This window comes from Bos indicus x Bos taurus, unplaced genomic scaffold (genome assembly GCF_003369695.1).
Source record: "Bos indicus x Bos taurus breed Angus x Brahman F1 hybrid unplaced genomic scaffold, Bos_hybrid_MaternalHap_v2.0 tig00000169_arrow_arrow_obj, whole genome shotgun sequence".
Classification (NCBI taxonomy): domain Eukaryota; kingdom Metazoa; phylum Chordata; class Mammalia; order Artiodactyla; family Bovidae; genus Bos; species Bos indicus x Bos taurus.
In genome coordinates this window covers 86,790-108,992 of record NW_020867147.1, presented here as the reverse complement: position 1 = coordinate 108,992, position 22,203 = coordinate 86,790, and the positions used below count along the sequence as shown (strand labels likewise).

Genomic DNA, 22,203 nt, shown 5'->3' with positions numbered 1-22,203 from the left:
TCCTGTGGTATCCTCTGTACCAGGCCCAGTGTAATCACTCAACAAGTTATTTTGTGGTTATTTATTTACTTATTCATTTCTGGATGCACTGAGTCTTCACTGTTTGCCTGGACTTTCGTCAGTTGTGGCAAGTGGGGATCGCTCTTCCTTGCAGTACCCGGTTTTCTTGCTGTGTGGTCCTCCTCAGGCTCTAGCGTGCAGGCTTCAGGAATTGCAGCGTGTGGGCTCTAGAGCAGGGTCTCAGTAACAGGGGAGCACCGTCTTAGTTGTTCCGTGGCAGGTGGACACTTCCTGGACCAGGGATCGAATCTGTCTCTCCTGAAGAAAGATTTTTCTTCACTGCACCATCAGGGAAGTCCTCAACAAGTAATTGTAGCTAAAGCACTTTTTCAGATTTCCTTCTACTACTGGAAGGCGTTTACAAATGACCCAGCTATTTTGCTTCATCTGGGCCCTATTTCCTGGAATTATAATAGACAGCATCTGGTATTTCCACTCTATTCCTGCTGGTACCAGTCATACTGAGTTTGTTGCTAAAACCAGTAGGAGTCTCCTTCCTTGAAGGCACATGTGGTCTGGGGATTCAAGTAGCAAGTGCCACACGCTTTTCAGCCTTTGCCCAGCACTATGTTAAACTCCAGAGAAGGCAATGGCACCCCACTCCAGTACTTTTGCCTGGAAAATCCCATGGATGGAGGAGTCTGGTAGGCTGTAGTCCATGGGGTCACTAAGAGTCGGACACGACTAGGCGACTTCACTTTCACCTTTCACTTTCATGCATTGGAGAAGGAAATGGCAACCCACTCCAGTGTTCTTGCCTGGAGACACGACTGAAGTGACTTAGCATAGCATAGCATATGTTAAACTCAGGAGGATGCCTCACCCCTAATTGTCCTCAACTAGGTCATGATTCCAGAAAACATCTACTTCTATTGCATTGACTAGGCTAAAGCCTTTGACCTTGTGAATCACAACAAACTGTGGAAAACACTTCAAGAGAGAGGAATACCAGGCCACCTTACCTGCCTCCTGAGAAACCTGTATGCAGGTCAAGAAGCAACAATTAGAACCGGACATGGAACAATGGACTGGTTCCAAAGTGGGAAAAGAGTACACCAAGACTGTGTACTGTCACCCTGCTTATTTAACTTATATCCAGAGTACATCATGTGAGATGCCGGGCTGGATGAAGCAGAAACTGGAATCAAGATTGCCAGGAGAAATACCAATAACTAGATATGCAGATGACACCACCCATAAGGCAAGAAAGGGAAGAGGAGCTAAAGAGCCTCTTGATGAAAGTGAAAGAGGAGAATGAAAAAGCTGGCTGAAAACTTAAAACATTCAAAAAATTAAGAACATGGCTTCCTGTACCATTGCTTCATGGCAAATAGATGGGGAAACAAAAGAAAGAGTGACAGATTTTATTTTCTTGGGCTCCAAAATCACTGCAGATGGTAACTGCAGACATGAAACTTTTTAAAAGACACTCGCTCTTTGGAGGAAAAGCTATGACCAATCTGCTGCTGCTGCTGCTAAGTCGCTTCAGTCGTGTCTGACTCTGTGCGACCCCAGAGACAGCAGCCCACCAGGCTCTACCGTCCCTGGGATTCTCCAGGCAAGAACACTGGAGTGGTTTGCCATTTCCTTCTCCAATGCATGAAAGTGAAAAGTGAAAGGGAAGTCGCTCAGTCATGTCTGACTCTTAGCGACCCCATGGACTGCAGCCCACCAGACTTCTCCATCCATGGGATTTTCAAGGCAAGAGTACTGGAGTGGGGTGCCATTGCCTTCTCCGCTAGACAGCATATTAAAAAGCAGAGCTGTTACTTGGGCCTAAAGGTCTGTATGGTCAAAGCTATGGTTTTTCTAGTAGTCATGTATGGATGTGAGAGCTGGACCAGAAAGCTGAGTGCCAAAGAATTGATGCTTTTGAACTGTGGTGTTGGAGAAGACTCTTGAGAGTCCCTTGGGTTGCAAGGAACAAACCAGTCCATCCTGAAGGAAATTAGTCCTCAATATGCAATAGAAGGACTGATGCTGAAATTCCAATTCTTTGGCCACCTGTTGTGAAGAACTGACTCATTGGAAAAGACCCTGATGCTGAGAATGATTGAAGGCAGGAGGAGAAGGGGACAACAGAGGATGTGATGGTTGGATGGCATCACTGACTCAATGGACATGAGTTTAAGCAAGCTCTGAGAGTTGGTGATGGACAGGGAAGCCTGGTGTGCTGCCGTTCAGGGGTCATAAAGAGTCACCAGTGACTGAACGACTGAACTGAACTGAGGTCCTGACAGAAAAGAACTTGCCGGATGTCATACGCAGAGCCATGTATCTGAACTCAAACTCTCCCTGATGCTCATAGCTCACAGCAATGAGCAGGCAGTTTACCACAGTACTCTTTGGTGGATCTTTACCTACATGGCAATTACTACTACACAGGTCAGGAAGCAACAGTTAGAACTGGACATGGAACAACAGACTGGTTCCAAATAGGAAAAGGAGTCTGTCAAGGCTGTATATTGTCACCCTGTTTATTTAACTTATATGCAGAGTACATCATGAGAAACACTGGACTGGAAGAAACACAAACCAGAATCAAGATTGCTGGGAGAAATATCAATAACCTCAGATATGCAGATGACACCACCCTTATGGCAGAAAGTGAAGAGGAACTAAAAAGCCTCTTGATGAAAGTGAAAGTGGAGAGTGAAAAAGTTGGCTTAAAGCTCAACATTCAGAAAACGAAGATCATGGCATCCGGTCCCACCACTGCATGGGAAATAGATGGGGACACAGTGGAAACAGTGTCAGACTTTATGTTTCTGGGCTCCAAAATCACTACAGATGGTGACTGCAGCCATGAAATTAAAAGACGCTTACTCCTTGGAAGGAAAGTTATGACCAACCTAGATAGCATATTCAAAAGCAGAGACATTACTTTGCCAACAAAGGTTCATCTAGTCAAGGCTATGGTTTTTCCTGTGGTCATGTATGGATGTGAGAGTTGGACTGTGAAGAAGGCTGAGCGCTGAAGAATTGATGCTTTTGAGCTGTGGTGTTGGAGAAGACTCTTGAGAGTCCCTTGGACTGCAAGAAGATCCAACCAGTCCATTCTGAAGGAGATCAGCCCTGGGATTTCTTTGGAAGGAATGATGCTAAAGCTGAAACTCCAGTACTTTGGCCACCTCATGCGAAGAGTTGACTCATTGGAAAAGACTCTGATGCTGGGAGGGATTGGGGGCAGGAGGAGAAGGGGATGACAGAGGATGAGATGGCTGGATGGCATCACTGACTCGATGGACATGAGTCTGGGTGAACTCCAGGAGTTGGTGATGGACAGGGAGGCCTGGCATGCTGCAATCCATGGGGTCGCAAAGAGTCAAACATGACTGAGCGACTGATCTGATCTGATCTGATCTGACCTGAGATACTTCAGAGACTCCTCACAAGGAATGGTGAATGATCATTTCCATGCTCTTATTTTATTCCATTGCATGGCTGGTGAGCTTCATTTTAGTTTGGCTTCCAGTTTTTGACATATAATAATTAAAGCCTGACAACAGGTTGAAAATCTAGAGTTTGGATATGAATCCCTGGTCTCCTTATTTTGCCTACTAACCTGCTCATTCTTTTTTGCTCAGTGTGACTATTTTCTTCCTTCTACATTCCAAGCATGTAGACTTTAAAGACCTTTATGTTCTGAATGGTTAGGACCCCACCAAAGTCATATCATGAGGTTGTAAACCCCGAAGTAATGATATCAGGTGACAGACCTTCTGGGAAGCGATTAGGGTGTGAGGATGGAGGCCTCACAAAAGGAAATAATGCCCTTATAAAAGAGGTGGATAAAAACTAGTCCCTCTCCTGCCCTGTGATGATACGAGAGAACTCTGCAGTGTGAGACCTGAAGCAGGCTCTGACCACGACTGGACCAAGCTGACACACAGTTCTCGGATATCCAGACTCGAGAACTAACTTTGAGGAATACATTTCTGGTCTTTGCAAACTACCCAGTCTATGCTATTTTGTTGAAGAAGCTTGAATTGTAAGATATTACATGCCCTGTTTTATCCTCAGAATACCTCCGAAGTCTGTAAAATTTCTGAAGGGAGAGAAATTATCTTACTGAACGCTGTTTTCTCGAAGTCTAGTCTGGGCTGTAACATTTCTTTCAATCAATATTCAAGTAACATCAATTCACAAGGATGGTAATGATAGGAGAAACAATAAACCCAATATCTATTAGATATATATGATGTGAGAACACAATGATTTAGAGATTCTTCATGTTTCTACAAGGGAAGATATGATGAAATATTGTGTGAGATACTTTTTAAAGATCATTTGCAGAAATATTTTCTTCAAGTTTGCATTTTCAATATTTGGAAGGTATGGTGAGTGGGGGACTCAGTGTCCACTTTTCATTCAGTGATTCTCAAGTGCTTGCAAGGGGCTGCCTGATCACTCTTTCCTTGTCTCCCTCAGGCAGCAAGGAAACACTCTGTCTACACTTGTAGATGTTTTCCTCATTGGCCTATGCCTTTGGGACTCAACCTGAATGCTTCTTTCAAATTGTCTATGATCCTGTGAACTCTGAGTGACAGCTCTGTCATCTTCCCCAAGCTGAAACTGTGAAATAAGAGTTTAAATCAGAGTGTGTGCAAGCAAGAACATTGGTTTTCCCCTTGCACACCCACCCAGAGCTCCATTAGGACAAATAGTGCAAAAATGAAAAAATGGTCTTGTGCACTGAACTTGTCTCCTTCTGTCTTAATCATCCAATTATTTCCAAATTTCCTTGCAATGAGACTCCCATGAGGATAAGCCTGGGCCGGGTAATGTGAGCAGAAGTGCTGTTACCCCCGTGTAGTCCTGGCCCTTGGAAACACCCCATGTGATCCACTAATCTTTTCCCTTTGCCTTCAAGGAGAATAGACTCAAGTACTACAGACAAAATTGAAGTCATGTGTTAATGATGGAAAAATTGCAAAACAAAGGGACCCATTTCCTTGACTCACTTTTTGGAGAAGAGCGAACTAGAAGATTCACTTGATCAAGAAGGCCTGCATTGTGCTCTTCAAAGAAGGAAAGAACGGTTTTCTTTAGAATCAAATTCCTGACCCGAGTTTCTGTTTACCTGTTACAGAGGCTAAACATTAGGTTAACTGACAAATACCTTTCACAACATACTCTCCTAAAAACTTCCATAAATAAGTAAACTTCAGATGTTGAAAATAGTAAATACCCCCAAATACATAAAGATCTTTTACATTATGTTATAAAATTGTTTATTTTAGAAAAGAGACTTTGTTTTTCTGTCTAAATGTTTTTGTAAAACTAGGACTTTTATTTCAGATATTTTTCAGCTTGTAAGCAAACAGAAGTCCAGATCACTTTGGAGAGTTAAGAAAACAATCTGATTGAGTAGAGAGTTGTCACAAGTATAATTTTCATTGTATCTGTTGATGTTTCTTGAGGATTCTTACATGAGGGAAAGGCACTTTTCAGTTTCCACTCTGACAACCTCCCAGGCACAGGGGCCTATTCCTTTTCCTTCAGGTAGAGATGGATTCCTTGGAAATACTTCCGGACAGCAATTCCCAAATCGGGGCAACCCAGAGTCACTTCTTCCAGCTGTTCCAGGCTCTGACCCAGGCTGGAGTAGTTTGTCGAGGAGGGCACTGTTCCAAGCAGCATGGCTGCTCTCCGTGGTGAAGAGGTTGAAGATCTGCTGGAGCATCAATTGGTGATAACAGGTGCCTTGAGTCATCTGGATTGGGGTGATATTCTCTCTTCTCCAAGGAAACTTGAAGTGGTGTCTGTGGTCTAGGCATGACTGAGAGGGGATCGTTTCATCTGTCTCAAATGTATGAAAATTTTTTTGTTGTCAAGAGGACAAGCAGGGATGGAGCAGAGCATCACTCCTGCCACTAGCAAATAGATCTTGGCCATAGGGAGTTTCCACAGTTTATTGGAAGACTATTTATAAACTGGAAAATTCTGAAAGAGATGGGAATACCAGACCACCTGACCTGCCTCTTGAGAAACCTGTATGCAGGTTAGGAATCAACAGTTACAACTGGACATGGAACAACAGACTGGTTCCAAATAGGAAAAGGAGTACATCAAGGCTGTATATTGTCACCCTGCTTATTTAACTTATATGCAGAGTACATCAGGAGAAATGCTGTGCTGGAGGAAGCACAAGCTGGAATCAAGGTTGCTGGGAGAAATATCAGTAACCTCAGATATGCAGATGACACTGCCCTTATGGCAGAAAGTGAAGAAGAACTAAAGAGCCTCTTGATGAAAGTGAAAGAGGAGAGTGAAAAAGTTGGCTTAAAGCTCAACATTCAGAAAACGAAGATTATGGAATCCTGTCCCATCACTTCATGGCACATAGATGGGGAAAGAGTGGAAACAGTGGCAGAATTTATTTGTGGGGCTCCAAAATCACTGCAGATGGTGACTGCAGCCGTGAAATTAAAAGACACTTACTCCTTGGAAGTAAAGTGATGACAAACCTAGATAGTATATTAAAAAACAGAGACATTTCTTTGCCAACAAAGGTCCGTCTAGTCAAGGCTGTCGTTTTTCCAGTAGTCATGTAAGGATGTGAGAATTGGACTATAAAGAAAGTTGAGCGCCGAAGAATTGATGCTTTTGAACTGTGGTGTTGGAGAAAACTCTTGAGAGTCCCTTGGACTGCAAGGAGATCCAACCAGTTCATCCTAAAGGAGATCAGTCCTGGGTGTTCATTGGAAGGACTGATTTTGAAGCGAAACTGCAATAATTTGGCCACCTGATCGGAAAAGCTGACTCTTTTGAAAAAACCCTTGTGCTGGGAAACATTGAGGGCAGGAGAAGGGGATGACAGAGGATGAGATGATTGGATGGCATCACCGACTCAATGGACATGAGTTTGGGTAGGCTCCGGGAGTTGGTGATGGACAGGGAGGCCTGTCATGCTGCGTGCTGTTAATGGGGTCGCAGAGTCGGACACGACTGGACGATTGAACTGAACTGGACTGAACTGAACTGAACTGATACAGAGTTTCCGTGATTCACTGGAAGGCCAACAGGGGGCGTGCGGACACCACTAATCAATGAGCCAAAGGTTTCTTCGCCCGGTCGTGGGAGAGCGCTTCTCTAGCAGGCCGCAAGAGGGCGCAGGATGTCTCCTTATCGGTTTTATTAGGGAGTTTGGGAGTTCTGAGACGTCGTTTCAGCGGGTTTGGCAGCCAGAGAAGAAAGGCGTCGCTGCTCAGCGACCAAGTTGCTGTTCCTTTAATAGTGCACTAAGAAATAGCTAAGAGTCGGAGACGACCGAGCGACTTCACTTTCACTTTTCACTTAAATGCATTAGAGAAGGAAATGGCAACCCACTCCAGTGTTCTTGCCTGGAGAATTCCAGAGACGGGGGAGCCTGGTGGGCTGCCGTCTATGGGGTCGCACAGAATCGGACACGACTGAAGCGACTTAGCAGCAGCAGCACCAAGAAATTTTCAATCCGAGCCCTCTCCAGAGACGTTTTGTGTGATGGCAAGCCCGGAACCTTGCATTCCTGGCCGTCCAATGAATGTTGTGCTTTCTTTTCGCACAGAAACTAGAGCAAGGCCATTTTTACAAAGAAAAGGCGTTTACTGAGGCGTTTGAAGCGGAGAATTAGAGCGAGTTGGGGCCGATTTTACAGATTCGGGCTCGTTTCTGGCGCGAAGAAGGGGCAGCTCAGGGAATGGGGAGCTTGGCGGCGGCTATGGGACGACTGGACGGTGTTGGGGACGCCCTGGGGGCAAGTCCGAGCGCGGTCCCCACCCGGGCCGATGACGGGGGAGCTGTGCGCCCCTGGAGATGCTCTGGGACTTTTAGGGTGTCGTTCAAGGAGCTGGCCTTGAAGTGAGGGAGTAAGTATTGAACAACTGAAAAGTAAGAATATTCAAAAACGAACAGGAATGTATGCCTTTAAATTTATACTTAATTATATTTGTCTCATTAAATATTTTAAAACTTTTAGTTGTGCAATATTTTTATGAAAACATTTTAAATATTAGATATATGATGTTAAATGTATGAGTATTAAAACATTTATTTTAATTAAAACATTTAAAATATTAGGTATATGTTATTAGGTATGAATATTAAAATATGTATTAATATTTATTCGTATTTTATTAAATTCTTTTTAAGCTATGGTTTATTCATACTGAAACAAGAATTTAATATGATTTTACTTTCCTGGCTTTAATGGAAGCAAGCTCAATATATTCAAGATCACTTCTATATTTGACAATTTCTTGTGACTCTGTGACAGTCTTAAATAATTTTTATTTAACCTGAGTTTCTGAAACACCACTGCCAGCACCCCACCTTGTGTGTAGTGTAGAAAAAAGGATTAGTGCAGATGTCCCTGGTCCAATGAGCAAGACTGAGCTTTCAAGGCAAGAGGTGCCAATGTGATGTCTGGTCTGGGAACTAAGATCCCACATGCAGTGCTGTGCAGTCAAAAAGAAAGGAAAGAAGATGGAAGAGAGAGAGGGAGAGAGGAACCAGAGGAAGAAGAGGCAGTGTCCTGTACAAAGCGTTGAGGGCATTTACAGGTCTGATCTTTTCATTTTCTTTGGGAAGAATTTTATAGATGAAATGAAAATTGCCCAGATTTCATTGGCAATGTGAAGCCTTTCTTTGTAAGACACATATGGTCTTGCAAATAAAAGGGCATTTCTTGTCTTTCTTGAAAATTTTGATGTTTTGTTCAGCATGTATATTTTGGCAGTTTCGTTTTTTAATATTGAATTATAATATTATTTATCTTGCTGTCTTAGACTTGGTGCCTTTTTACATATCACGCTTAAGAGAAGTCCTTTCTTACTTTGTCCCAGTACTAACCCAAGAAATCGCTTTAGAAGTACTGTTGCCATCTTCCCTGGATGAAAGTATAGGAATGTCCCATTTCTTGTCATTCTTTCCTGTTTCATTGTATAACCGATTTCCTGGTCTCTGTAACCATTAAAAAAGTCTTTGTCTTAAAATAATATCACCAAAGGTGGTCTGAGACTAACTGAGCATGATGTAAGGAACTGTTTCAGTTCAATTCAGTTCAGTCGCTCAGTCGTGTCCCACTCTTTTCGACCCCATGAACCGCAGCACACCAGGCCGCCCTGTTCGTCACCAACTCACAGAGTTTACCCAAACTCATGTCCATTGAGTCGGTGATGCCATCCAACCAAGGGACTGTTTACCTCATTTATACTCTTCACAGAGCAGCCATTATTTTGTCAGACAATTTTTCAAAATGCTGGTTCTCTGCAAAAGAATTCAAGGGCTGTAAGATTTCTTTCCATAATGTTCTAGGACTGCCATAAGCCTGGAATCTTGGGATCTGCTCCTTTATAGACTTGTTGGCTGCCCCCATCCTAGACTATGCTTTTGGGGGGAGCCTCAAAACACAGCATTTTAACCATTTTCCTTCTCTCCATATCTTTTTTTTTTTAATGTCTCCTTTTTTTTCTATTAAGAAAAAATATTACCTTTAGACTGCCTTCATCTGATTTCCTCTTCAGCCACCCCTTACTTTTGGTAACTACAAATCTGGTTTCTTTTTCTCCCAGTGTGATTTTAAAGTATAACATAATCAGTGTCTTAAAAAGTAGCATCAGAGGTGGTCTAACTGAAACTAACTGAGGTTGAGGAAAAGGACGACTTATTTATTAACAGAGTTGCTGCTGCTGCTGCTAAGTTGCTTCAGTCGTGTCCGACTCTGTGCGACCCCATAGACGGCAGCCCATCAGGCTCCCCTGTCCCTGGGATTCTCCAGGCAAGAACACTGGAGTGGGTTGCCGTTTCCTTCTCCAATGCAGGAAACGGAAAAGTCAAAGTGAAGTTGCCCAGTTGTATCTGACTCTTAGTGACCCCATGGACTGCCGCCCACCAGGCTCCTCCATCCATGGGATTTTCCAGGTATGAGTACTGCAGTGGGGTGCCATTGCCTTCTCCATATTAACAGAGCAGTTGTGTTTCATTAGACAACTTTCCTAGAATCTGTTTCTCTGCAAAGAACTTCAAGTGCTGTGGGATTTCTCTCCATAATGTACCAGGCATTGATCAAAAGGGAGGAAACTTGGGCTCCTGGGCTCCTTCAGAGTCCTGCAGGCAGTCCCTCTCCTAGAATTAACACTTGGGGCCTCAAAATGCAGACCCTTGACAGTGTTAAGGGACTTTCAGGCAGAGCTCCTCTTGGTTGGACTGAGGGTGGAGTAAACAGGTGACTCTTGGTTATATTGATAAAAAGACTGTTATCATTCACTAATTTCCATGTGCTCAGCCTATAATTTGCAAACTTCGTATTATTTGGACTATACAATGTCCTCTGTGATGGTACTAAAGTTGTCTTCATCTTTTAGGAGAGGAAGTGAAAGTCTGGTGTCGGCTACGCTCAGGACCTCAGATAGTGTGAGAGCAGAGCTTCCTGCTGCTCCCAGTCCCTCCTCCGTACTCAGAGCTGCTCTGAGCTCCTGCTGCCTCCTTCCTCCTCATCCTCCTCCAGTGTCCACTCTCCTGCTCCCAGGATGGCAGACCCCATCCCCACGTGACTCTCTTGGAATCCACATCTCCAGGCACACTGTCCCATGTGTGTGCAGTCAGCACACTTTGGTACAGAATGAAGAAAATTGTATGAATTAACCCATGTTCAGTATTATGCCACTATTATCTGTAGACCATCAGAAAATGAGAGCTAGGGTCCTGTAAATAATTGTGGAAGAATTAAAACCTTATGTATTAGACCTTAAAAAGAAAATGCAGAGAGTTATGGCTAGATTTATTTTGGTTCAATTTAAAAACTGTCAAAATAGACTATGGAGTCATACCTCTAAGTTCTCTTTTAGACTAAAGAAGAGAGTTAGACTGAGCTTCATGTTTTTATTTCAAGCTGAGTTGACTCATATAGATGAATATCTCCTTTTGGACTGAGACTTTTCCATGAACAAAATTTCATTTCCAGTGTAATAACACAAAAGAAGCATCGAAGCTGTGACATTCTCTGATGCCAAGAATAGAAGGGAAGTTTTTTAGTGGAAACAAAATTGAGAAAAGTGCAGAAAGTGACAATTCTGACCTATTTACAGACCTTACTTGCAGGAAGGTGCTGAGAACAGCTGGATAAAGCCTGGCACAACCTGACATCTGCAGCATCACCAAGCCCACCAGATGCCAACCCCTTCCCTGATGACATGGAGGGTGGTGTTCTCCAGCCCTGGAGAATGGTGATCATCACCATTGCCACCCTCTGAGAGACCAGGAATCCCCCAAACTCAGCACTTCTGTGAAACTGAGGGCTACAGCTCAACAAGGTGCTCTAAGCTGCCTTCCCTGCGCCCCAGCTACCGGGAGGGCACCACAGAACTCCCTGTAACAGACCAACTGGCCTTGCTCGCCCAGCACACCTGTCTCCAGGTCCAGCGCCTCGAACTCCAGCACCAAGTCCACAGGGAGAACCGGAGAGTCCCTGTAGGCAGGAGCCTCCAGCTGAGCTAGGTGCTGCTGGGGCCCAGGGAGTGCGTGGCGCCCCAGGAGCAGTGACTAACCTTCCTTTTCGGGCCAGACTGCCCAGGGGAGCCTTTCAGTGGCTTTGCTCAGAGCCTTTGATTTCTGCACCTGCCCCTGCATACATCCTCACCTTCCTGGGTGGAGATTTTAGCCAGAGCAGTTTCACTGGTGCCTGTTTATGCTGTGATTGATGGCTGTAAATCTGAGCATGTTGCGGTATGTTTTCAGATTCCAAGTTGTTTTTGGGGAAAAAGACTAATTTGGAGAAAGGGGAAAGGCATCTACATTCTGGACAGTAATCTAGATATTGGGACCATGCAGTGGAAAGACTTGAGGACAAGACAGTCTTACAGGAGCCCCTGGGGAAAGGGGAAATGATTTTATTTAATATAAATGATAATTTCTCCTGCAACGTTCAAGTAGTTGAAAAATATTTTTAAATGTATAGATAAATCTTAAACTCACACCAAGTTTAAATATTTTCCTTATGCCAAAACAAGACTTTGAGTTCCTGGCTTCAGTGGAAGCAAAATGATCTGTAATGTTTTCAAAATTACTTCTTTGTTCATCTCAGTTCAATTGAGTAAAAGCCATATTTGACAAATGTATGACCCAGTAACTACCTTAAGGAATTAATGTCAATTTTCAAAATCTTTTTTTCTTCTCATTTCTTTTAACTAAGGATCTTATGTTAAGCTTTCAAATTTGTACATAGTTTTTCATTGGAGAGTTTTATTAACTTTTTAAAAATTTCATTTCATATAGATAAGTTGCTTTAAAATTCATAATCAAGATGTTTTTTATTTCAGCATAATGTAGGTTTACACTTAATATACCATTTGCTACTTAATAAGCATCTTATATGCCAAATGAACTGATTGCATGTTGATCTGATGCCTGCTAAATATCTCAGTGTGCTTGGTACAGTCATAAGTTATTTTATTTGTTAGTAAAATTTCAAGATGTGTAGATATGGTTTGTACAATACTAGAAAAGATTAACGTATTCTAATTTGCAGAGGTAGAATTTTTGCATTAAAAATTAGAGCTGAGTAAGGCACAGATACAGCATAATCATCTTTAGGGTAGACATGAAATAATGGCGAAACCTTTGTATACACCTGTCACAGTAACAACTCTCACAGCTGTTTCATGTGTCCGTGATGCTTTATATAATCTACTCATGTAAGATAATTTTGTAAGTTGTTTATATTAACGTCATATAGAGTACATAACATGAGATGGTATATTGAATGGACTACAGTATTCCTGTTATCCCTATTTTGTTTTTAATTGGAGAAAAATTGCTTTACAATGTTGTGCTGGTTTCTGCTGTACAACAATATAAATCAACTATAAATACACGTGTATCCACTCCCATTTCCCTATTTTAAAGCCGAGAAAACTGTAGCATAGGACAGAAAAATCTACTGGACTAAATGATGCAGGAAATTGAGGGAGAACTAAAGAGATGCCCAGATAACAAATATACTGGTCACCTGAGAAGACAAGAGTAACCCACAAAGAATGCAGCAAGATTGTTGTCTTCAAACAGTTTAACTGGTAAAACTCTTTTAAGCTTATCATTATTATTATTATCATTATTACACTTAAACTTTTATTGACAACCCTGAGGACCAGTAGTATCCTACCACTGTGCAGGATGCTGGGTGGGAATAGGAAATGGAGACTTGCTCCTGCTCTGGGGAGTCACTTCCTCCCCATTTAAGGGACTCTCAGTTAGAAGGTCCTGATGGAGGATGTGTGTAGGGGAGGGGTGTTTAAAATGAAAAGAAAGACTTTGATCTTGGAAACTACAGACTATAAGAAATTCTTAAAATAATAAAAGTTGAAATATGGTAAATGTATAAATTGGTGGGATCTTTGTTGATCAATTTTTATAAATGAACCCTGACTTGTTACTGCAGGAACTTGGATATGCCTCGATAATAATATTTTCTGTACAGCACATTGACATTTGATTTTTAAGATCTGTCTTAGAAAATCATACTATTTGAAGACAGGCAACATACCTAATTCCAGTAATTAACCCTCTGTTCAAATCTCAGCCAAAGTATGTCCATGGTGGTGAATAAAAGATATGATGGGTGTGCATGAGATACTTCAGCCTATTTCAATGGTGAAGTATCAAAGTTTTGGCTTAGCTTCTGGTTCAAAATGGCAGAATAGAAGGACATGCACTCATCTCATCCTGCGAGAGCACCGAAATCGCAACTAGCTGTTGAAAACCATCCACAGGAGGGCTCTGGAGCCCACCCAAAAAAGATACCCCACGTCCAAAGCCAACGAAGAAACTGCAACAAGGCGAAGGAGGTGCTCAATCACAATAAAAATAAACCCCATACCTGCCAGATGGGAAACCGAGAAACTGGAAAACAGTAATACCAAAAAAGTTCTCCCACTGTTGTGCATGTTCTGAGCCTTATGTCAGGCTTCCAAGCCTGCAGATCTGGCAAAGGGACTGGGTATCCCCAAGGAATCTGACTCTGAAGGCCAGTGTGATTAATTACAGGACTTCCACAGGACTGTTGGAAAAAGACTCCATTCTCAAAGGGGACAAACAAAATCTTGAGTGCACCATGACCCAGTGGAAAGGAGCAGTGACCGCACAGGGTACCAAACCAGACCTACCTGCTAAAGGTGGAGTCTCCTGTGGAGGTGGGTCAGCAGGGGCTTGGCATGGGGACAAGGGCACTAGCAGCTGCAATCCTGGAAGGTGGCCCTTGGCATGAGTCCCCTTGGAGGTTGCAGAAAATCAAACGCTTCATTCATTAATAATGTTTCTTACTTTTATAGTATAAGAAGGGAAAAAATTGGCTTCTGAACTCTTCTGGGATTTGGTCTTTCAGTAGCAATGCAGAGGCTCCACGAGGTGACATTACCAGCAAGGATGGACAAGGGACTTTATGGAAAAGAGAACTAGGATCCAACCAGGACAGCCCAGGACTGGAGACCAGAACCACACACTTCACAGCCCCTGCTCTTTGCTTCCTGCCTCTAAGGAAACTGCCCTGCAGAGCCGTTCTCCTGGGTTCCCTTATCCTCCTGCCCTCGTGTGCTGTTAACACATGGCCGTTTCCATCGACGCGTCCTTGTGCCATTCCCTCCCTTTTAAGACTGAGGTCATGGGACTCCATTTTAAGTCCTTTTCTCATTCCATACTCTCGTCCTATTTGATGAGTTCTTCTGTTACGCCTTACACTTTATGAAATTGCTTGTAAATTGCCATCTCCAATATCCATTGAACATTTGCACTGAAATGTCTATTATAAGTAGTTACCTTTTATTTTTACATCCTCTCACAGCTTGATCCACCTTCTACTGGGGGAATTCCATTTTTCTCCCTTTCATTGTAGCATTCAAGCTAACTGATAGTCATTTCTACTACTAATTATACTATTTTAAAAATAGTTAACATTTTATTATAAATTAACTCATTATTGTTTTTTAGGTTCAGTTCAGTTCAGTTCAGTCGCTCAGTCATGTCCTACTCTTTGTGACCCCATGAGCTGCAGCACGCCAGGCCTCCCTGTCCATCACCAACTCCCGGAATTCACTCAAACTCACATCCATTGAGTCAGTGATGCAATCCAGCCATCTCATCCTCTGTCATCCCCTTCTCCTCCTGCCCCCAATCCCTCCCAGCATCAGAGTCTTTTCCAATGAGTCAACTCTTCGCACAAGGTGGCCAAAGTACTAGAGTTTCAGCTTTAGCATCATTCCTTCCAAAGAACACCCAGGACCCATCTCCTTTAGAATGGACTGGCTGGATCTCCTTGCAGTCCAAGGGACTCTCAAGAGTCTTCTCCAACACCACAGTTCAAAAGCATAAATTCTTCAGCGCTCAGCTTTCTTCACAGTCCAACTCTCACATCTATACATGACCACTGGAAAAACCATAGCCTTGACTAGATGGATCTTTGTTGGCAAAGTAATGTCTCTGCTTTTGAATGTGCTATCTAGGTTGGTCATAACTTTCCTTCCAAGGAGTAAGCGTCTTTTAATTTCAAGGCTGCAATCACCATCTGCAGTGATTTTGGAGCCCAGAAAAATAAAGTCTGACACTGTTTCCACTGTTTCCCCATCTATTTCCCATGAAGTGGTGGGACCGGATGCCATGATCTTCGTTTTCTGAATGTTGAGCTTTAAGCCAACTTTTTCACTCTCCTCTTTTACTTTCATCAAGAGGCCCTTAGTTCCTCTTCACTCTCTGCCATAAGGGTGGTGTCATCTCCATATCTGAGGTTACTGATATTTCTCCCGACAATATTGATTCCAGCTTGTGTTTCTTCCAGCCCAGCATTTCTTATGATGTACCCTGCATATAAGTTAAATAAGCAAGGTGACAATATACAGCCTTGACGTACTCCTTTTCCTATTTGGAACCAGTCTTTTGTTCCATGTCCAGTTCTAACTGTTGCTTCCTGACCTGTATATATGTTTCTCAAGAGGCAGGTCAGGTGGTCTGGTAGTCCCATCTCTTTCAGAATTTTCCACAGTTTTTTGTGATCCACACAGTCAAAGGCTTTGGCATAGTCAGTAAAGCAGAAATAGATGTTTTTCTGGAACTCTCTTGCTTTTTTGATGATCCAGTGGATGTTGACAATTTGATTTCTGGTTCCTCTGCCTTTTCTAAAACCAGTTTGAACATCTGGAAATTCATGGTTCACATATTGCTGAAGCCTGGCTTGGAAAATTTTGAGCATTACTTTACTAGCGTGTGAGATGAGTGCAATTGTGTGGTTGTTTGAGCATTCTTTGGTATTGCCTTTCTTTGGGATTGGAATGAAAACTGAACTTTTCCAATCCTGTGGCCACCGCTGAGTTTTCCAAATTGCTGGCATATTGAGTGCAGCACTTTCACAGCATCATCTTTCAGAATTTGAAATAGCTCAACTGGAATTCCCTCACCTCCACTAGCTTTGTTCATAGTGATGCTTTCTAAGGCCCCCTTGACTTCACATTCCATTAAATGTGAATGTTACTTTCCGTTAAAAAAATCAAAGTTACAAAAATGATTGGATTCATTATCCTCACAGCTACGTCCTGAGAGCAACACACCACTGGGCTAGAGAAAGTATATTTTTACTTGTAATGGGAAAATTATAAAGATGGGGGAAGGAATTGTAAAATGCATTCTTTAATCAAGTTGCATATTCAGTCTTAATGTGCTTTTTTTAAAGAAAAAGAAAGGAAGTTTTTTATAGTAAGGTTTAATGATATATATATATATATATAAACGTATACAAAATATATTTTTCCCTTAAGTATACATACATAATTTTATGAACAAAATAATTTAATTCTTTATATATAAATAAATAAATATTAAATTAGATAAATGTCCAAATAGATAAATAAGTAGATGGATCAGCTTGAGTATCTGCGACTGAGTAGTGCCTGTAGACTAGATCATGATGTCACTTAATATACCTGAAATCATTTTACAAATTGATTCAGTTCAGGGCAGGATGACAGCAGAAATGAGAGTCCTTGACATGGCAGCACAGGAGGAACTGTGGTCTGTTGGTTTGTGAGAATCATTTCTGTGTTGAACCAGGTGTGTGTCCGTCCTTTCTCCTGAATCTCTCCTGCAAGTTGGTTGAGGAAGAGAAGGCTCTCATGACTTCTGCTCTGACAACCTCCCAGGCACAAGGGCTGTGTCTCTTCTCTTGCAGATACAGAGTGAGTCTGTGGAAGTATTTCCTCACAGCCAGGCTGGCATCCTCCTTGAGCAGGGGAGCCCCTCGCAGCCCCTCCTCCTGCCTCAGACAGGCTTGCAGGTCAGTGAGCTGCTGATCCAGTGCAGCGTGGAGCTTGTCCAGGAGGCTCTCATCCCACGTAGTGGCCGAGCCCTCTGTGCTGAAGAGCTGGAAGGTGTGCTGGGTCACCTCGTGGAGCACAGAGATGGCCTGAGCCTTCTGCAACTGGCTGCCATGCAGCACCTCCTGGGGGAATGAGAAGTCATTTCTGTCCTGCAGGCAGGAGGAAGGGGAGACCCTCCTCAGTTGTCGCAGGAGCGTCAGGACCCTCCTGTTGGCCAGGCTGTGGGTGTGAGGCAGGTGGCAGTCCAGAGAGCAGATGGCATTGCAGCTGAGCAGCAGCAGGGCCAGGAGGAAGGACCAGGCTGGGGCCATCGGGGACCTTGCAGATGCTTCTGGCCTGGTGAGATGGGTGACTCTGTGAACCTGCTCTCTTTGTTCTCTGAAGACCTTGTTTCAGGCCTGTGTCTTAAATAGGAGCCCATGGTTTCCATTTTATGAAAGTTCCGTCTTTTGTTTTTGCTTTCAATTTGCACTCTCCAAATGGGTTACGACAGTGTTTCGCAAACATTTTTTTCATTATTGCCTTCCCTTCCCCTATTGACAAAGTCTTCTGAGATTTTTTTTCCTAATTACTCCCACCATGAAATTTTGACAATACATTTATGCTGTGGATCCATCTTTGTACTCCATGCATATCTTTATACATAGAAAAGGAAAGTGCAAAGCTTCCTTGTTGTATTCACCCTAGGGTTAACGATGCCATAAAATGAAAGGTGTACAATAAATGTAAAAGCTGCTGAGTTTTATTTAACTTTATGAATGAGTTTGAAGGATGACTTTTAATGGAGAATATTTACTTATATAAATAGTAATGTACCAAATTACGTATTCATATGAAATTCATATAAAAATATATAATAATACCACAGTATAGATAGACTTAAAAATCTTTCAAAACTCAAAATCATTGAAAACCTTAGTTTATTTTCTTCATATTTATTTTGAAGTACTTTTAACTTTGTTACATTTCAGAAATCAATTTTTAATTCCCTGTCTGCTGAATATTCATCTAAATTTTATAACATTTCTTTCTGTTTAGCTCTTGACATTCTTATGGATGTTCTTAACGACTTTGATAGGAATAAATAATATAGGACCATGATACCAATCCAATGGAGGAGAGCGAAGAAGAACTAAAGAGCCTCTTGTTGAGGGTGAAAGAGGAGACTGAAAAAGCTCACATAACACTCAACATTTAAAAACCTAAGCTTCTGACATCTGTGGCAAAGAGATGGGGGAAGAGTGGAAACCGTGACACATTTTCTTTTCTTGGTCTCCAAAATCACTGTGGACATTGAGTGTAGCTACAAAATTAAAAGACACTTGCTCCTTGGAAGAAAAGCTATGGCAGAACTAGACAGCATGTTAAAAAGAGTAAACATCACTTTGACAACAAACGTCTGTATAGTCAAAGCTATGGTGTTTCCAATAGTCTTGTTTGGATGTGAGAGGTGGACCATAAAGAAGGCGAGTGCAGGAGAATCAATGCTTTCAAATTATGGTGCTGGAGAAGACTCTTGAGAGTCCCTTGGATAGCAAGGAGATCAAACCAGTCAAGAATGAAGCTCCAATATGTAAGTAAATGTTAGTTGCTCAGTCATGTCTCATCTTTGTGACCCCATGGACCGTAGCCAGCCACTTGCTCTTCTGTCCATGGAATTCTGTAGGCAAGAATACTGGAGTAGGTTGCCATTCCCTTTTCCGGCGATCTTCCTGACCCAGGGATCAAACCCAAGTCTCCCACACTTGCAGGTACATTCTTTACCATCTGAGCTACCAGGGAAGCCCTGTACTTTGGCCATCTGATGTACAGAGCCAACTCATTGGAAAAGACCCTGATGCTGGGGAAGATTGAGGGCAGGAGGAGAAGGGGGCTATAGAGGAGGAAATGTTTGGATGGCATTACCAACTCAGTGGTTATGGATTTAAGCAAACTCCAGCAGATAGTGAAGGACAGGGAATCCTGGCGTGCTGCTGTCCATGGGGTCGCAAAGAGTCAGACAGGATTGAGCACAGGATTTAGCAACTCAAAAATAGCAATAAAATATCCTTCCCTTGAGCCCTGGACAGTGTGCTTCTCCAGGCAGCTGTAGGAGGGCCAAGAGCTCTTTTACTTGAGTTCCTTTGGGATGCCCACTTTGGGGAGTTTGCAGTTCTGGGCTCTGCAGATCGTCAGGGCGCAGCATCCTCAGTGAGTCTTTTGATACTGATTTACTATTGGGGGAAAACACTTTTTGTTTTCACAGTGCTGAGAGCTGGAGAGGGAGTCTTGTAGTCCTGCCATCGACAGTGTTCTCTGGTTGGGAGCTCGGAACCTTGCATTTTCCAAGCCTTCCCTAGAGTTTTTTGTTTTATTTTACAGGAAGGATTCCATTTACTGAAGGACTTCAGGCAAGGAGTCAGCGAGTTGGGGTTGAATTTACAGATTCGAGTCCCTTCTGGTACCATCCAGCAACAGCTCAGAGACAGGGAACCTGGTGGTGGTGATGGGACCTCTGGAAGATGTCCAGGATGTCCTGGGGGTGAGTCAGAGCACGGCCACCACCAGGGCCAAGGCCCGGGGAGCTGTTACTTCCTGCCTTAAGAATATTTATCCCTGTACAGATTAAACTAAAAAAAAATATTTCCTGGCCTATTCATGGATAATAAGAAAAAAAAATTTAGAACATGAAACCAACAGATTTCTTCTTGAACAAGTTGGCAGGAAAACTCAGGAATTAAGGGGAAATATTTTAATTCTCAAGATACTGAAATTTACTGGCTTTCACCAAAACATGTAGTTAAGCAAATTGGTTAATTTCACTGCCCCCTCTCTGACTGTTACTGATTAAAGAAATGGTTCATGCAAATATTTGGATCAAGCCATGGATAGGGAACAATTGGCTAAATGGCTAAATGATTTTTAAAATATCCAAGTGTTTTTCAAAATATATTAAAATAAAAATTATTTTAGGTATATTTTTCCCATTATCCCTTGGGAAGAACCAGAAGGCAGAGCATTCTCCCCTGTTGCCTCATTTTTCTTGCTGTTTCCTTTCGTTCATCAGTACTCTTAATGTCCTTTAGATGTCCTTTAGATGGGCCATCATTCCTCTCTCTGATTCAGACTCTACACTTTTTACTTGTGAGTGCAGATTATCAGTTTTCTTTCTGAAGAAGGGGGTTGAGAGTAATTACACATGACAATTTCTTCTCTGTCATGTATGCTTTGAACATGAAATATTTACATACAACCTCAACTAGTGGACTGCAGGCGCTAAATGTGCCATGCCCTGGGTCTTGGTTCAGGCTGCTCTAACAGGTCCCAGAGTCTGGTGGCTCATCAGTGATAGAAGTTTATTTGTCACAGTCCTGGGGGCTGCAAGTGTGAGCTCAGGGTGCCAGCAGGGTGGAGTTCTGGTGAGAACCCTCTTCGGGGTTGCAGACTGCCAGCGTCTCTCTATGTCCTCACATGGTGAGGAGCAGCGAGGAAGCCAAGTATCTTGTGAGCCTCATGAAGACAGTAATCCTGTGCATGAGGAATCCCCTCTCATAATCTCCTCTAACCCTAATGATTTCTCTAATATCCCACTTCCTGATATGATCACATGGTGGGGGTAGATTTTAATATATGAATTTTGGGAACACACACATTCAACCTGTAACATGGTAACAAGAAGATACTGTGGCATTGTGTTTATTGCAGATTCATTAGACTATATTTCATTCTTGATGTTTATTTGAGGATAACACATTCCTTGATGCTGTCATCCCTTATTATGGCTCATTCATCCTGAATTGATTACTAATTAAATGTTATAATGCTACTGGGAACATGATTACCAAGAACTTGCCAAACAAATTCCACAGACTTTCAGTCTTTATAAAAAATGATGTTGACACCAATTACAAATTCCTTAACCCTTAAAAGGGACACTTAATCCTTCCAACATAGTTGAACCTGAGTTGTAAATATTCTCATTTCCAGGAGCCACCTGCTAAGACTTTATTTGAATAAAACAATCTAATAAGAAAATGGCAAATCCAGGTTTCAAAACCTATTATGTCAAATTCCAAACTCCACCTCCCTATCCATACCATAAACACTGTGCAAATTGTATGTATTGAACCATCGCTTATTTTCCTATTTCACTAACACACATTGTGCCTTTGTATTCCTTACCTTGCTTTTACAGTACTCTATATTTTCATTAGTTTATCGTCTACCTCCAAATTTCTAGATGAATTGAGCAATAGACAAAGTATCCTGATTATTTTATGTAATAAGCAAAATGAAATTATCAACTGGTAATTCTTTCTGAGAGTCTAAATGTGACTGACAAAGTTAATATTTCTAATAATTATAAAATATCATATTTAACTGTCCAAGATGATTCATATAGATTGCTCAATTAACTGTCACCATAAACTTGAGATGCATGATAGATAAGACCCTTGAGAATTATAGCCATTGCAAGAGATTGGATTACAAACATTTCAGTGAGTCTCTGTAGGAAACAGGCTTCCCTGGTGGGAGAGAATCTTTCAGTGGATTAAAGAATCCACGTGTCCATGCAGGAGAGGGGTGTTAGATCCTGGATTGGGAAGGTCCTCTGGAGGAGGAAATAGCAACACACTCCAGTATTGTCTGGGAACTCCCATACAGAGAAGCCTGGCAGGCTACAGTCCATGGGGTCACAAAGTCGAATAAGACTTAGCAACTAAACAATGAGAACAACTGTAGAAAACACCAAGCTGACAGGGCTCTTGTGGATTTAGGTTAAAAACAATGCTACCAAATTACATGAGTATGGGAAATGACTGGAAGA

General features: G+C 42.3%; 1 protein-coding gene and 1 long non-coding RNA gene across 2 annotated transcripts; one reads left to right on the top strand and one right to left on the bottom strand.

The window, feature by feature from the left end:
* The first annotated feature begins 9,921 nt into the window (after window positions 1-9,921).
* On the top strand, window positions 9,922-14,834 carry LOC113888603. The gene is made up of 2 exons (XR_003510019.1): window positions 9,922-9,963; window positions 10,407-14,834. It is a non-coding gene; the product is annotated as an uncharacterized LOC113888603 (long non-coding RNA).
* A 2,097-nt stretch (window positions 14,835-16,931) lies between these two features.
* LOC113888608 (interferon alpha-B-like) lies at window positions 16,932-18,127 on the bottom strand. The gene has a single exon (XM_027535647.1). The coding sequence runs from the start codon at window positions 17,705-17,707 to the stop codon at window positions 17,111-17,113; it is 597 nt and encodes a 198-aa protein (XP_027391448.1). The 5' UTR covers window positions 17,708-18,127; the 3' UTR covers window positions 16,932-17,110.
* Window positions 18,128-22,203: the final 4,076 nt, after the last annotated feature.

Bases quoted from the DNA above. Each gene is read 5' to 3' on its own strand.
- LOC113888608 (XM_027535647.1), bottom strand. From the start codon at position 17,707: ATGGCCCCAGCCTGGTCCTTCCTCCTGGCCCTGCTGCTGCTCAGCTGC.